The following is a 17,234-nucleotide window of genomic DNA, read 5'->3' on the forward strand; positions in this document are numbered from 1 at the left end:
GTGATAAAACAGAGCTTGAAAAGCAGAAGGCAGATGATGAAATTGCACTTAATTCTGAAGCAATTCAGATATATCCTATCATTTCTACTCCTTTCCAATAAGCATTTACAACATGGTTTCTTACTTCCCCCTTACAAAAAGGCTCAGCACAACCATTTATACATTCTCGTTGAGTTTTAACATTTGGTCGTAAGTAATGAATAAGGTCCCACGATTTTACCCTATCGATTCAGTTGATCTGCATCAGACTGCTTTATGCCAGAATCAGAGAGTTCTAATACAGGATTTACAAATCCAGAATACTCGGAATTGCCGTTATCATCCATTTCGGCACTAACAAAATCATTCTCCCACTCCAGCCCATTGGAATCATCAGAGGCTGATGTAGGATTACTTCCAGTCTTCTTGCTGTTATACCTAAGTGCTGCTCGAAGAATGTCTTCCTCTGTTTTGGAACGTTCTCTCATTGGAAGCATTCTATTCATTCCTATAATTTGAACAGAGTTTTTAGAAACCTCAATGAAGATAAAAAGCTATGGTAAAAAACTTCCAAGTTAATGGTACAGTTTTTATTTAACTATTTGATTTCATTTCTGGATCTTCTTAAAGAGCCAGTCCTAGGGAGGGTTTCTTAAGGAAAATTGTTAGAGTCTAATCCTGTACTAGGAGCTCTAGTGGCACTGTGGTTAAAGCATTCTGCTGCTAATGAAAAGCTCAGTGGGGTTTGAACCCACCAGCTGCTCCTCAGGGGAAAGGTGAGGCAGTTTGTTTCCATAAGGATTTACAGCCTTGGAAGTCCTATGAGGCAGTGCTACTCTGCCCTAAAGGGTCGTGATGAGTCAGAATCAACTCTATGGAAGTGGATTTGGCTTGGGTTTCAATCCTGTACCATATTTTATATAAAAATAAATATTAAGAGCCAAAAACAAAACAGAATGGGAAGAGGATTCAATTGCTATTAGTTTTATATGGCCAAATCAGTGTACCTACCAAGGTCTTTCCCTACCTGGATGATAATTTCCCAGAGAATTATATTAACTACAATGATACTTTTCCAGCATTTATTAGATTCCAGTTACTATGGCAAGCACTTCCTATAGATTAACTAATTCAATCCTCAACAACTCTATGAAGTAAAGTATTATCCTTATTCCCATTCTACAGTAGAATAAGGCAATCTGCTCAAGGTCACATAAATATAAAATTATGGAGCAAGCATTTGAATCCATTCAGCCTGGCTCCAAAGTCTGTGCTCTTATACTATTCTGATGCTTCACTAAAACAGAGTGGAGGCGTTTTACGGGAAACTGTTCTAGCTCTAATTCTGCACAAAAAAACTTGCTTGGTAAAACAAGAGTGTCAAAAATCTTGAAAGGAAAAAAAATGTCATTTTATTGGCAGAAGGAAGAGAGGGAAAAGCAAAAAAAAAAAATTTGAATAAATAAATGTGGAATGAATACTGGTAGTAGAACTGAAATCTAGGATTAGCAAAGCAAGTATAAAAGCACACCCTTGAATATATCAAATAATTATGTTTTCTGACCTTAAAAAAGGGTCAGATCCTACAATAATAAAAGAATATTTAAATCTGTGTCATAACTGTTGTTTTTCACTCCGGAAAAATTTACTAAGACTTGACCCAGCAAAGCAAATTATTATCTTCTACCTAAACTGTTGTTGTTGCTATGTGCTGTTGAGTTGGACCCAACTCATAGCGACCCCACCTTGGGTTTCCGAGGCAGCATCACTATGGAAGTAGATTGCCCAACCTTCCTTCTGAGGAGTGGCTGGTGGGTTTGAACCACCAGTCTTCTGGTTAGCAGTCAAGTGCCTTAGGCACTATGCTACCAGAGTCTACCTAGACTAGCTTAAAAATTCTGTTAATTACTTGAATAATGACCTAGAAAGTCAAGTTATCTGCAAATCTGGTTATCACACAATGTGGATGACAGAATCAGGAATGTAAAAAACCAGAAATACTACAGATCAAATTAAACAAGGTACTAAAATAAAAATAAATTTAAAGTCTGATGATTGGGATCCAAATAGGCAGTAATATTAAGTACAGGATTAAGGAACAAAGTTGAGAAGACCACTTGCAAAAGGTAATGACTTTGATAAAGTCATTCAAGTTACTAGCATATCTGTTTCTTTTTTCTTAATTTTAAAAATATTCATGTTTCTCTATCAATAAAACAAATGGCTTGACTTAAAGGATATCTAAGGTCCTTTCCATCTCAAAATTCTATGAAATATTTAATACTTATTATTTTTCTCGAAGTTCTATATTCTATTATTGGTGCTTCCTTGTTGGATTATTTATGTTAAAATGAAAATGAAAACTTGGGGCTTAGTGAAATAGCTTTTTTAAAAACAAAGTCAACATTTCGGTTGAATTTTGAGTACTCTCTACGTGCCACACTCTACTAGGTATTTTGTATGTTTATCTAAATCCTCACACCTTTCATTCATTCATTTGCTCAAATGTTTGAGTACCTATTATATGGTAGACATTTTTAGGTCCCGAATATGTAACAGTAAGTATTCATTCATTGAAACTCAAACTAGTTGCCACTGAATCAATTCCAACTCAGGGCAACCTCATGTGTCTCAAAGCAGAACTGTGCTCCACAGAGTTTTCAAGGGCTGATTTTAGGAAGTAAATCATCAGGCCTTTCTTTTGAGGTGCCTCCGGGTGGACCCAACCACAAACATTTTGGTTAGCAATGAACCTATTAACCATTTGCATCACCAAAGGACCCCAATCATCCTTGAAAGTAGGCTTACCCAGTTTATAGAGATCAAGGAATGAATTAAAGGTTAGAGAGAATATATAATCTATCGAAAGTACTATAGCTAGAAAGACATAAAGCTAAAATTCAAACTCATGTTTGTGTTTTAGCTTTTGTTCTACCAAAAAAACTAACAGCTGCTAATTTATAATGAACCAAAAGTTAATTAACATTTGGCTTTTGATTGCCCACAAGGGGGCAGTAAATCTTCATACAGAGTATTATGGGTGGGATTACAAAATTCTCAAAACAAGAAGCTGACATTTTTTCTCTAAATCTCAAGAAACAGTAAACATTAAGCAACTTTCTAAACAATTCATCAATAAATGATAATCATTAATACAATAAGAGCCTAACAATTTTTTATACTGGTTTTCAAGGCTTTGTGTTCATTTCAGTTCAAATTAAGTAAAATACCAAGGAAGAAGAATTATATAAATTTAACACAGATTAAATTTAAGCTTTTTAGGTAAATTGTAGATTATAAAGTACCTTCTTCATCTTCCCATTCTAGATCTAAGGAGGTGCTGTCATCGTTTCCACTCGTTGACTTAGTTTTGGTCATTAAATCACAACTGCTTTCAGTATTTGGTGTCAAAACTGTGGCATCAGATGAGAGTCCTAGAATATACACCAAATACAATTCAATGTTGTCACCTGTACTCTTTTAGCACAACAGCCATTTATTTTGTAACAAGTGTCTTTTTCCAAGTATTATTATTCCTTTTAATTTCATAAGAAACCATTATCACTGAAATTATTATATTGATAAGTTTCTATCAGGAACAGCGTAAGGGTTGGTTTGTTTTCTTTTTGTTATCCAAGCACAGTAAACATGTAAATTTAAATGAATTAAAAGTTTTTCAAATATAATGAACTCTTCATTCTATTTTTAACAGACAATTGTAAAAGTGATTGAAAAAGTTAAAAAAAATTAAAGACAAATGGAAAGGGGACTATATTTAAGCAGAAATACTACTCCTATGCTTCCACTACTGGGAAGGACATGAGTTTTGATTTTTGAAACATGGAGAAAGAAACAGTTTTACAAACCAATTTGCATCAATTAAAGTTATTAAGTAATAAAGATTACAGTTGTATCCTACTTCCTCCCTATCCTCCTTCCTAAAAATAGAAAAGGGAGTGCTTGATTCCTTATAAGGATCTACAGAAAACAGCCCGAGATTTTTTCTTTGCTTCAACTCCTTTTTAAAAGGGAAAGATGATACTCCATAATTAAGGAATAGTTAATAGACCTATCTGGGCAACACAAAGGTAGGAAGTTTTATAGGAAACAGAGGTAGGATCTCCAATTATGTTTAACATGGCAGAAAAGAAACTTAAAAATGTACAAAGAATATTTTAAAAGACTTACTACTGCTTCGAAAAACTTCATATTGTGACTTCATATTTCTCAAACAGGATTCAAAGTCATCTTCTGGTCCTGTACTATAATGAAAGTGAAATGATTTTTAATGTATATTCAAAAATACAACATAACAACATAAATAACATTTATACATGCTTATATTAATAATTACATTTGGTTTGAAGGGCTATCTCACCCAAATTCATAATTAATGTACAATTAGAATCACCTAATGAAAATAGGTCTTAATTTTCTTAATGCTAGCATGAAAACAAAAATAAAAAATTTTAGTTAATCCTCATATCTCCAAAGCTCAGTTGTAAGCCCAACTTCTTAATTTTAAATAATGGAGCATAAAACCCTAAACTAAACCCATGCCATCAAGTTGATTCCGACTCATAGTGACCCCCTTTAGGCTTCCAAGGTGATAAATCTTTATGGAAGCAGACTGCCCAGTCTTCCTTCTGTAGAGTGGCTAGTGGGTTTAAACCACCAACCATCTAGCTAGCAGTCAAATGCCTTAGGCAGTACGCCATCGAGCTTCTTATAATGAAACACAAAAAAAGCTTATTTGATTAAGCAGGAGATACTTGTGGAAATGTGACACTGAAATGTCTTTTCAAAAATGGATCTGACATTAACTTTACTATAAGAAAACAGAGGGGCTAAGAAAAAGACAAGCAACTAATTAGCCTAAGGTATTCAATGTGTTACTGCATTATTTTCTATATGGAAGATGTGCCCATTCTTCAAAAAATGCAGTAAAGTCAATTTAAATGATGATAACTTTCTAACTTTAAGAAAGCAAACACTCTCGATGCTGTTATACTCCAATGACCTTAGAAGCGGTAATTTTAGGGAATACAAGTAAGTATATACATAAACACCCAAAGATGACCAGTGTTCTCTTTTGAAATAAAATTTTCCATGACAAAGGGAAAAAGAAATATGGTTTACAATTTACCTTTGATAGTCTCCACTATTGGAAAGATGATATCGCTGTACAACCCTCTGCCTTTCTTGCTTTGGAAACAAAATACAATACAAAATCAGTCTTTGTAAAACTCTATTTTCTAAAACCACTCATGCAATGTCAAAAAGCACTTTATTTTGTCTCTAAAAATAAAAACTTAGAAGTTATTCTTTCGAAGTCTTTTTTTTTCTTGTAAGTCATCACTGTTCATACTTCCATATTCTCTTATTTATGGGTAGAATTTCTCTCCTTTTATGAGTGTATAAATCATAATTTTTCAGAAAACTCTTAAGTTTATTAAAAAAATAAATCTTACACAGATATGCATTGGTGTCCTCAACATTCTCAATATACCCAAGAACTTTGTAATAATGAAAAGGATGAGGGTAGAGGGCAGAAAAGGAATAGTTAAAACATTCTATCCTGGGTGAAATAAGTAGCAACAAAAACAAGATTTTGAAGAACTGGCTTAGTTGGTTCAGAAATAGTAAAAGCAAAGGATTTAGAAAACCTGTCAGAGTTGTGGCTTGGTCAGTTACTAGCTGTGTGTCCTTGGTATGTCCTTTCCCTTCTGTTTCTTCAGCTGTAAATTATAAGTGGCTATAATACTGCCCTAGCAAACTCATAGGGTTACTGTGAAAATCAAATCAACTCGTGTGTGTCTGTATCAGTTTATGTTGTTTAGAGGGTTATGTATTCCTATATCAAATATTCAGTGAGGAAAGGAAGAAACTCAGGGAACTCTGGAAATCATCCAAATGGGTGCTGCTTATGGAATGGCTTTTAGTTTTTAAAAGAGGGCAATTGATACATTTACTACAGTAAAAAGAATGGCTCATATAATAACCAGAAAAAAATATTTTTATTCTTCACTGAAGGTGAGAGTTAATTTTAAACATTTTTTTTTTACTATTTAGAACGTACTAAAAAATAAATAAAAAGGTATCTTCCATATAATTTAATACATCTGCTGAAGCGCCTTGCCCTGAGAGAGAGAGAGCAAGATAGAAAAAGGACACAGTTTACATAAAAATCACATGGACACAATTTTTTAGCTTCTGTAAGTTACAATAATGATTATGTGACATAATCTTTGTATTACAGCCATTAACATTATAGAAGTGAGACCACATAGACAAAATGTGGAGGAAGATATTAACTAGACAGTATTGGCTAAGCAGTGGAGTCAGCTGCTGGGTCTGAACTCTGTGCCTGCCATTTATTAGCTGTAGGATCTCAAGCAAGTCACTTAACATCTCCATTGGTCAGTTTCCTCATCTGTAAAGTGAGGATTAAAAAGATAACCTATCTCCTAGGACTGTTGTGAAGAATAAACAAGGTAAAACATGCACACTAATTAAAACAGTCCTGACACTTAGGACTCCATAAATGTCTGCTATTTATAACTGTGTGATATATGGTAATACCTTATTAGTATGTGGCATGATAAGTAAGGCAAATCTCCTGCATTCCCTGATAATATGCCAAAGACCTCTTAAGACTCAAACTCCCAATGACACAACAATAAAGATGAGAGATAAATAATATTCCTATGGGGCAAAATTGCCCAGCTTATCCAATCAAACAAAGCATAAGGAATTCTAGTAGTTTAAGGATTAAAGAAAAAAAAAAACTCATGAAAAAAATGCTTTGTGAATTATATTTAAGGACTAGTTTCTCAATATTTTCTCTCTAAAGTGTATTTATTTCTCCAAAAGAACACTGAATTTTAGAAAGCTAAAATTCATCTTTAGGGTAATTAGCTTCTGCTAAAGTTAAACATCATTCATTATCAAGCATGTAAGTTAACGTTAAACATGTAAGTTCAATGTTAAACAAGAGGCCCTTGTTTCTAAGAAAAAAAAAAGTTGCAACTAAGATTTGTGAGAAACAATAAGGAGAAAAGCAGCCCTACTATACGTTGGGGTCTTTTCCCCTCACCTCCAAGAGCTTTCGCTGCTTTGCTGCCCTGGCTGCTTCACGCTGTGCAGCGTATAAAGCTTCTTCTTCTAGTCTTAACTTCTCTTCTTGTAAGGCTAACTGTACATGAACAAAACAATAAGGATTAACAAAAAGCAGAACCTGTCTAACTGCTCTAGAAACAAAATATGTCTATTTAAAAAGTAAAATAAATTAGTAAAGAAAAAAAAAAGAACTGATTTCTACAAAGAACAATAGAAGTGAAATTTTAGTGACTGCCTATGCTTCAAGTTCTTCTTTACAAAGTAAATCAAACAGCAAACACATTAAGGAATTCTTTAGAAGTTGAATTATGAAGTAGTTGCATTCAAGTTGTATAAATACAGACTTGTTTCTTTCTTTAGAATATGTAATGCTTTTCAATATCAATAATCATCCCAATACATATCCTGACTAGTTTTATGGCGTTGGCTCTTGTTCGTCCATGGTCCCCAAAACTAAGGCCAATCATATAAAATGCATGTCTTGCTAATTGGCAATTGATGCAACGCAAAAGTCAATGCAACCATTGCGTGGAGTCAGATCCAAATCATAGCAACCCTCCTTGGGTTTCCAAGGCGGCACCCTACGGGGGGGGGGTATTGCCCAACCTTCCTTCCAGGGAGTGGCTGGTAGGTTTGAACTGCCAGCCTTCTGGTTAGCAGTCAAATGCTTTTGGCACTACACCACCAGAGCTCACGGCAATTGATGCAGGTCTTCTTAATTTTACTACTAATGAGTTACAGAAAAATTACCTTCAAATTTAAGTTCTTGCCATTGGTAATATGTAAACTACTTTAGATAATCTATTGTATGTCAAATCTAATGTGAAAATTAAATTTAAACACAAATTTTTCTTTAGACTACTACTTGTTGTTGTTGTTGTTGTATGCCGTCGAGTCAGCCTCGACTCATAGCGACCCCTCCTTGGGTTTCCGAGGCAGTATCACTATGGAAGTAGGATTGCCCATATCAGTTAATGTTTTTGAAATCATTATATTTAAATGAAGCATGGAGCATGACTATTTTATTTTTTTACACAAATAACCTGTGCAACATGTAAAGAAATTAGCATAGTATGCTTACAAAAATACCTTTAGGGAAGGACGCAGATGGCAACAACTGTGTAACGTGAGCATTATGTGTGTAAAAATATACTAATTCAGTTTAATTTAGTGAATTGAGAATCTATAATCACAGGTCATTTGTGTAAAAACATTAAAATAAAACATAACACTTATTAAAAGTATTTGGCTCACTTACTGAGAATAAATCTAAGACTAATAAAGACATTAAAAAACACAACTGTATTGTGAAACAGTGATTTTGGTTTTTAACACAAAGATGCATGTTCTTGCCAGAGCCCCTACTGATGAATTAAGAAATTACCTTTTAAAAACTGTATCATCCTCATTTTTTTGGCAGCATGTGATCTCTGATAAATTAAGTCAAAGTGAAACAAAGTCTAAGTGAAATTTACTAATTTTAAATAGTTTTTGATCTGTATATATCTAAATATAGGTCGACTGACTCCTCACACACAATGTATGATTTAATACAATGCTCCCTTAAAGAGAGGCTTTAAAATAACTGTACTTAAGCAATATAAAAAACTATTTACCTCTTTTTGAATTTTCATATCAATATCTTTTTGCTTTTCAGCAATAGAATCATAATGTCTTTCTCTTAAGTCAACAATTTCTTCCTCAGTAAGAGGCCTAGAGAGAAAAAGGGAGAGGACAGAAAAAAGGGGGAAAAAAAAGTCTGAGTCCAAATAAAACACTCATAAAAAGCCAGTGAAATTCTGAAATTTTGCTGTCAAAATGTATTAAAGTAATTTGACACTATGATTTCAATTGTTAGAGTACAAAGCATATATTCTAACACATGCTATATTCTGATATATAAATTGAATAAGATGATATATTATCAGAGTATTGTTTTAAGAAATGTGAATTCTATTTACCTTCCATCTTTCTCTTTCAGCCACCTAACCTACGGGCACATACCTTATCATCATGGACTTTATCATCACCCAGTATGCTCATCGAAAGCACACACTTCAGAACTCCACACCCGGACCTCAGTTCTCATACTATTCTAGGGTTTTTATAGTCTTATTCCCAGTACCCTCCTGTTCTTCCTGATCAATGGCTCTGGCTCTCTAGGCCTGTGACCATTCTCTTTTTCTCCCTATCTACTCTGATCATCTCCTGGATTCACTTCACTTAAACCATGTGAAGTAGATCTGAACTATTTTCTCATCAACATAATCAATTTTCCTGTACTCCTTCATTACGCAGCATTCACCCACTTCACTCATACCTTAACCTTTGACCTTGTCAATGATTAGCCATTTTTAATGATGTATGTTAGAATAAATAAAGCCACCATTAATTTGGCCCTTAGCCCTAAGCAACAGTGCTTTTCCTTATATGTAGTTGACTCCCTCTCATCCCACACTAATTACTTCAAAATCTTCACACACTCAAGTTCCTTATTCAACTCTCTTATAAGAAAATTTCACATCACTTTGAAAAATGGGGAGCCTCAACTATGTACGCCTTCAATTTCTTGCCATATTCCCTCTTACTTAAGAATATCCTCCTTCAATTATGCTCAGTGAAATAAGTCAATCACAGAAGGACAAATATTTTATTAGTTCACTATTGTAAAATGTCAAGGAAAGGTTTACACATGGAAGGAAACTTTCTTTGTTGGTTACCAGGGGTGGGAGGGGAGGGAACACTGCTAGACAGGTAAGAGACAAGTACTGATTTGGGTGAAGGGAAGGGCAATATACCAAATCGAGTGACTAGCTCCTTTGGCCTGTTTCCTGCTGCACAATTCCAAAAAGCAGTCAGCATTCTCTCCTTTTGTTCTTTGTCTCCTTCAGTTTAAGCTGATGTGCTCTCTGCTGTGGTAGTTGGTTGGATCTATCAGTCACAGGCTTAATCTCTTTAACAAAAGTTTGTGTAACTGTATCCTTGGTAAAAATTCTAAGACATGTCCTTAGTTTGTATAGCAACATTTTCCAAATCTTTTTATTTCCATTTGCATAGTTCATTTCCTCTTGCATTTTACTGTAAGTGGCAAGGAGAAACCGTGTGGCCTCTTAAGTTCCTGATTAGAAATCTCCTCAGCCAGATATCCAAATTCATTACTCATAAGTTCTAACTTCCACCAAATGTATGAACTTGATCCAAACAAGTTCTTTGCCACTGCATAAAAAGTACTGTCTTTCCTCCATTGTCCAATCACATATGTATTCTCTAAGATGACAGAGAAAATCTCCGTATATAGCTCTCCTCACTTCCTTCTGAGCCCTCAGCAGAATTGCCTTTGACATCCATAATTCTAACAACATACTTCTATCAACAGTCTCTCCAAGGCAATCTAGGCTTCCACCAGTAGGCACCTTAAAACTCTTTCAATCTCTACCCATTACCCAATTCCAGACTGCTTCCACATTTCAGGTATCTATTAGAGCAGCACCACACTCTTCCAGTACCAAATTCTGTCTTAGTTATCTGGTGCTGCTAGAACAGAAACACTACAAGTCGGTAGATTTAACACACAGAAATTCGTTCTCTCACAGTTCAGGAGGTGAGTTTAGGCCCTGAATTCAGGGCGCCAGCTCTAGGGGAAGGCTTTCTCTATTTGTCAGCTCTGGATAAAGGTCTCTGTCTACTTTCAACATTAGTGGGCCTGCATTCTCTGGAGAGCTCTATGTGTCTTGGCATCAATCTTCCCCTGGGTCTAGGAGGTTCTCAGTGCAAGGACCTCAGGAACAAAGGACGAGCTCTGTTCCTGGCTCTTATTTTTTAGTGGTAGTCAGGTCCCTCCTCTCTGCTCCCGTCTCTCTCCTTTCACCTCTTGTAAGACAGATGTGATTCAAGAAAGGCTGAGAGTTGAATATGGGTAGTGACTGGGTGAGATAGTGACTTCAATACTTGAGTAAGGATGGTGACCTGAGCGAGTGTGGGACTTCAGTCATGCCCTCTTGTAAGGCTGTGACTCAGGTTACAATCCACCCTAAACCTACTTCATTAACATATTTGTTGTTGTTGTTATTTGCCTTGAGTGGGCCCTGACTCATAGCAACCCCTCCTTGCGTTTCCGAGGCAGTATCACTATGGAAGTAGGATTGCCCAACCTTCCTTCCAAGGAGTGGCTGGTGGGTTTGAACCGCCAGGCTTCTGTTTAGCAGTCAAGTGCCTTAGGCACTATGCTACCAGAGCTCTTCATCAACATATAGAGGTTAGGTTTTACAACACATATCACAAAATGGAGGACAACCATACACTATTGGGAATCATGGTCTTGTCAAATTTACACATATTTTGGAGGAGACACAATTCAATCAATGATTGATTCTTATACTTTCTAGGTTTTTCTTTTGCCCAGTACTGCTTGGTCATCTTTTGACTCTTTTCAGTGCTTGCCTATTCAATCCTCAGACTACTGCCTTCTCTACATGATCCACTTCTCTACATGGCATTCAAAATATGGAACATTATATGAAAGTATTATTAACAGTATAAAGAGGCTGTTTTTTAAAAAATTATGCTATCAAAGTTCTAGTTACTACTGAAAGATGTTTTATTAGTAAAACAAGTTTCAGAACGTTTATAAGGCAGGAAAAAGAAGATAACATTAAAAAACTTAAGGGGAATTTATCATTTTTTTTAAAAGAGAGATTCTTATCAAAGTTACTTTAAAAAAAAAAGTGTACTGCTCAAATAGGTGTACAACAATTACTGAAAAAAATCCATCTTTTTCCCTTTACCAGTGAAAAGCAGTACACACAATAGACCTCAGTGACATCTGCAACATGACCAGTGTTGCTGTGGAATTCTCACTTTCAGTGAACCATTAAAGCAAGAGAGCTACAAAATACCTTGAGTGCTTTAATGAACTGTGGAAATACATAGAAGCTAGAGTTTTTCATTATTCTTCAATGCTAAAAATAAAATGTGAAATTTAGTTGCATATTTGGTCCTCTACTATATTAAGAGATCAGAATAAAAGTGGTTATTGTGATTCTAAATTTTTCAAGCATTTGTGTTTTTCACTTCAGTGTTCCAAAGTGAACATCTATTCTTTCTGCTTCCTATGAATCCCTTTTTCTTTTTGGAGAGGCCAATCGCTCATTCAATGTGATTTAGATGAAAGTTAACAATTACAGTGCAATGGGAAAGGCATATGACCGAGACCTGGCTTATCGTGGGCCTCATCTTTTCTCCACAGGGACTGGTCCAATGAAAGGGCTGGCGATCCAAGAATGACCACAGTCCTTTGTAAGATGTGATACATGGATCCTAGAAGAAGAAGTTCTCTCTCTTCCTTTTGGATCACTGATCTTAAGGATGTTAGCTTACAGCTGACACTGGCCATCTTTCCTATCATGCGGAAGGGACCAGCCTGAAAATGAAGCCAGGAAACAACAACAACAACAACAAACTATCACGAGATAGAGGCAGAGATCCCTGATGATGTAATCTGGGCTCTGCAACCAGCTATGCCTACTGTATAATATTAAATTTTTGAGGTTATATACTTCAGCAATTCAGTGAAAATGAGGTATTTCTTCTCCAAGGAGTCAAACACAATTTATTTTATCTTAAAGCCAGGAGGACAAACTGCGTAAAAGAAAAGAAAGATTTAGCCTAAACTTTTCTGATAGACATTTTCTCTCCAGGATCCTGTTACTGATTTCATTAGTCACATCAGTGATCCTCCAAATATTCACAAATGATGTACAAATTGTGTCATTTGATTGAAGAACCAAGTTTGAAAATAACAATCTTTCCATTCTTTCTGTTTTCTAAAAATGTTCTAATAATTCTCAAGACACATTATGTGCCCATGATAAATTTTTAAATTAAACTTTTTCTTCCAAAACTAACTTAGAGCAAGAAAATCTTTTATTTATTCTTATTCACAAACAGAACTCAACCATCTTCTTTAGTTTTCCATGGAGGGAAAAAACAGCTGAACTGAACAGATACAGCAAACAGTATGCTTCCTATTTTTATTCTCTATATTAATGACCAGAGAAAATCCTTTGTTGTTTTCATCTTGGTTTCAACACGATGGTATCAATCTCCTTTCGTTCCTCTGAATCTTGATCTGGCATCTAACATTGACCTTTTACATTAAAAAAACCAAGTATTTCAAAGTTTTACAGCTTTTTTCCTTTGAACACTGCCAATGAGTTTTTCTTTCCTGGGAAACTTTAAACTTGTGGAGGGTGGGTGGAGAGCAACCACATCTACTTTTAAGGTTGATACCCACACCTTGTTGTTGTTGTTATTTGCCATCAATCAGCCCCAACTCATAGCAACCCCTCCTTGGGTTTCCGAGGCAGTATCACTACGGAAGTAGGATTGCCCAACCTTCCTTCCGAGGAGTGGCTGGTGGGTTTGAATCATCAGCCTTCTGGTTAGCAGTCAAGTGCTTAGGCACTATGCTACCAGAGCAAGGAGGGGTCGCTATGGGTCGGGTCCGACTCGACGGCATATAACAACAACAACAACAACCCACACCTTGACCTCCAGGTGATTCTGATGAAGAGTCAGCAGGTCTGGAAGCTGAAACACACAGTCCGACATGTGCCCAGGTCCTCCTTCACACACTTGCTACCCTTTGGTTTGTCCCCATACCTTCTGTGGTAGCCGTCTCTTGGACCTAGTGGAGTAGCAGTTGTTGCAGACTGAAGAAGGCAGAGACTGGAGCAGGTGGGACTGTAGCCATGCCCTGATATTAGGTTTTTTTTAAAATGAAAAATTGCAGAACAACTTAGGTTTAATAGGGAAGCACACAGGCACTCAGGGATATTAAATTCTTTAACGCTCAAAATAATCCTTTGAAATATTTATTATTTACCTCTATTTTTACACAAAGAGTAAATAAATGAAGTTCGGAAATGTAACCTGTTCAATGCATCAAAGCAAGCAAATGAGAACCCAGAAGTCCTAAACCTCACTGCCACTGAGTTGGTTCCAACTTATAGGGATACTCACTGGGTTTCCAAGGCTGTAAATCTTTATGGAAGCCAACTGTATCATCTTTCTTTCCTCCATGGAGCAGCTGGTGGGTTTGAACCACAAACCTTTTGGATAGCAGCCAAATGCCTTAACCACTACACCACCAGAGCTCCTTAGGACTTTTAAAGAACTTCTTATAGTTCACATAGAAAAAGAGTTTTTTAATTTTTGAAAAAAGCCTTACCTGTGACTGCTTCCTGGGCTTTCTCCCTGTACAAAAATTAAACCATTAAAGAAATTTCACTTAGCTGAAATCTACTTAAGGCAAACTAATATAATTTTCATGTAATCAAAAATATTTTCTACTTATCTATTTTTATCACTGTAAAAAAATAATTATTTAAGAATTTTAAACAAAAAGCTTTAAAATCTCACTATTTCTCAAAAGCAAAATTCAGATTAATATCTTAGCTTAATTATATAACAACCACTTTTGGGACATTTCTTAATATTTTCTATCAAATAATTACTATATACCAATGAATCATTCTAGATTCAGGTATATACATATCATTCTGACATATTCTTTATGCCTTCATTATCTATGTGTTTTCACTCACATGTTTATGAAATTACCTGTGGTTTTTCCTCCAAAAGAAACCATAACGATTTTCAAGGTTTTCACATATTTCTTACACATTTAAACTGCTCACGTCTGACAACAGAGTTAAAGTATATTACTAAGTAACACCAGGAATAAAATTCTAAATGACTGAAATGAATTTAGAAAATAGCACTACAACATAAGATGACTCTCAACAAAACCAAATGCCAAATATAGCACAGATGGGGAAAAAAAAAAATTTCAACCAACCAAACAACAGCACCTTAGGAAAGCAAATGGAATCAAAAGTTCCTTTAAGAAGCATATGATAAAAGCTTGGGATAAATTTTATGGGAGGTTGAAAGAACTATCTGCACTGAGCATTTGTCAGAAGTTTTAAAAATTACTGTGTTCAGTGTTTGTTTAAACTTTTTTAAAAAGACATGAAGATTACAAAGACTTTTGGGAAGAGAAAGAAAGGAAGTTCTAGGAAACATTAAAATATTTAGAAGAAATTTAGATGGGAGAACAAAAGGCTAATAGGATAGTTTCCCAAATGCGTTCTGTCAGATAATAATATGTACACTTATTTTTTAAAAGGTTTTAACCCCAAATTCATCCGAGAAATGCTGAGATGAACAAGTTTAAATAATCTGTTATAACAATAATTCTCCAAACCTCTAATAAGCTAATTCACATCGTAATACCAGTATTCTGTATACACTCTTGGAAATTACGTGTTAAAGAATATCTTAAGTTCTTAAAGAAAAGGCTTGGTACATTTCCTCTTTCTTTAGAAAGTGAAAGGGACAAAAGAACAGATCTTACAGTGGTCATCTAGTCTAAACTATTTTAGAGATGTGCAAAGTAGGTCCCAGGGAGGTTAAGCAATTTGCAAACTCCTACAATTAGTCTGGTGATGAAATCGGAAATTACCATGTATACTAAGCTCAATTATACTAGTGCATATGAATACACACATTTCACCAATTCTAAGATGCGGTTTTTTCCCCCATATTGTAACACAATTCAATTTGGGATGCACATCTTAAAACAGTTTTAGAAGCAATGAAATACAGAAAATTAACATAAAAATAATAAACTAATAAAAAAGTAATGGCTAAAGTCAAAAACAGACTGTGGAATCAATACATATAAATTCTAAACTCTGAAATCCATGAAAACTGGTTAAAGAATATGTCTATGGAATGACATCTCTGCTGAAGGATTAGAAGACTTAATATTGTTAAGATGTCAAGATTACCCAAAATAATCTACAGGTTCAATGCAATCCCTATCAAAATCCAATAGTCTTTTCTGCAGAAACAGAAAAGGTGATCCTTAAATTCATATGGAATTACAAAGGGACTTGAATAGCCAAGACAATCTAGAAGAATAAAATAGGAGGACTCACACTCTGGTGGCATAGTGCCTAAAGCATTTGACTGCTAATCAGAAGGCTGGAGGTTCAAACCCACCAGCCACTCCTCGGAAGGAAGATTGGGCAACTACTTCTCTAGTGATACTGCCTTGGAAACCAAAGGAGGGGTCGCTATGAGTTGGATCCAACTTGACGGCAGTGAGTTTTCACACTTCTGGATTTCAAAATATACTACAAAGCTACAGTAATCATAACAGTAGAAATGGGATAAGGACAGACATAGAGAACAACGGGATAGAATTGAGAATCTAGACATAAACCCATACATCTATTGCTAAATGATTTTTGACAAGAGTACTAAGTCCATTCAAGGAGGCAAGAATAATCACTTCAACAAATGGCTGAATGACAATTAATGAGTCAATGACCATAAAACTACTAAAATAACAGGGGCAAATATTTAGAACCTTGTATTTACCAGTGGACTTGTAGATAAAACACCAAAAGCATGAGCAACAACAACAAAAACCAGACAAACTAGACTTCACTAACATTAAAAATTTTTGTGTACCAAAGCACATTATCAAGAAAATGAAAAGAAAATCTATAGAATAGAAGAAAATATTTGGAAATCACAAATCTGATAAAGGCTTAATACACAGGGTATATAAAAAAGTCCTATAATTCAACAACAAAAAGAGAACAACCCAATCAAAATATGGCCAAAGGACTTGAATAGGCATTACTCCAAAGAAATAAAACGTCCAATAAGCACATGGCAAGATGTTCAATGCATTAGTCATTAGGGAAATGAAAAGCAAATCAAAACCACAATGAGATACTACTTTTTCCCTACTAGGATGGCTATTATCAGGAAACAAAACAATGACAAGTTTTGTTGAGGATGTGGAAAAATTAGAAACCTTGTGGATTGCTGGTGGGAATGTAAAAAAATGGTACAGCCACTATGAAAAACAGTACACTGACAAGGAACTCCCAGAAATTCAACTTGGATTCAGAAGTGGAACCAAAGATATCATTGCTGATGTCAGATGGATCTAGGCTGAAAGCAGAGACTACCAGTAAGATATTTACCTGTGTTTTACTCACTATACAAAGGCATTCAATTGTGAAGAATGAGAATTCCAAAATACTTAACTGTGCTCA

The 17,234-nt window shown here is 35.2% G+C and overlaps 1 protein-coding gene across 1 annotated transcript in view; it reads right to left on the reverse strand.

Moving 5' to 3' along the window:
• Nucleotides 1-221: 221 nt before the first annotated feature.
• The window catches only part of AP1AR (adaptor related protein complex 1 associated regulatory protein), a 69,786-nt gene continuing 52,773 nt past the window's right edge, over nt 222-17,234 (reverse strand). The window contains exons 4-10 of the mRNA XM_007940744.2: nt 14,327-14,352; nt 8,715-8,811; nt 7,076-7,174; nt 5,126-5,184; nt 4,168-4,241; nt 3,285-3,413; nt 222-487 (exon numbers count right to left, since the gene is read on the reverse strand). Coding sequence (XP_007938935.1) covers nt 222-487; nt 3,285-3,413; nt 4,168-4,241; nt 5,126-5,184; nt 7,076-7,174; nt 8,715-8,811; nt 14,327-14,352 — 750 coding nt within the window. The remainder of the gene's footprint in view (nt 488-3,284; nt 3,414-4,167; nt 4,242-5,125; nt 5,185-7,075; nt 7,175-8,714; nt 8,812-14,326; nt 14,353-17,234) is intronic.

This window comes from Orycteropus afer, unplaced genomic scaffold (genome assembly GCF_000298275.1).
Source record: "Orycteropus afer afer isolate SDZICR_OR568_19922 unplaced genomic scaffold, OryAfe1.0 scaffold00071, whole genome shotgun sequence".
Classification (NCBI taxonomy): Eukaryota; Metazoa; Chordata; class Mammalia; order Tubulidentata; family Orycteropodidae; genus Orycteropus; species Orycteropus afer.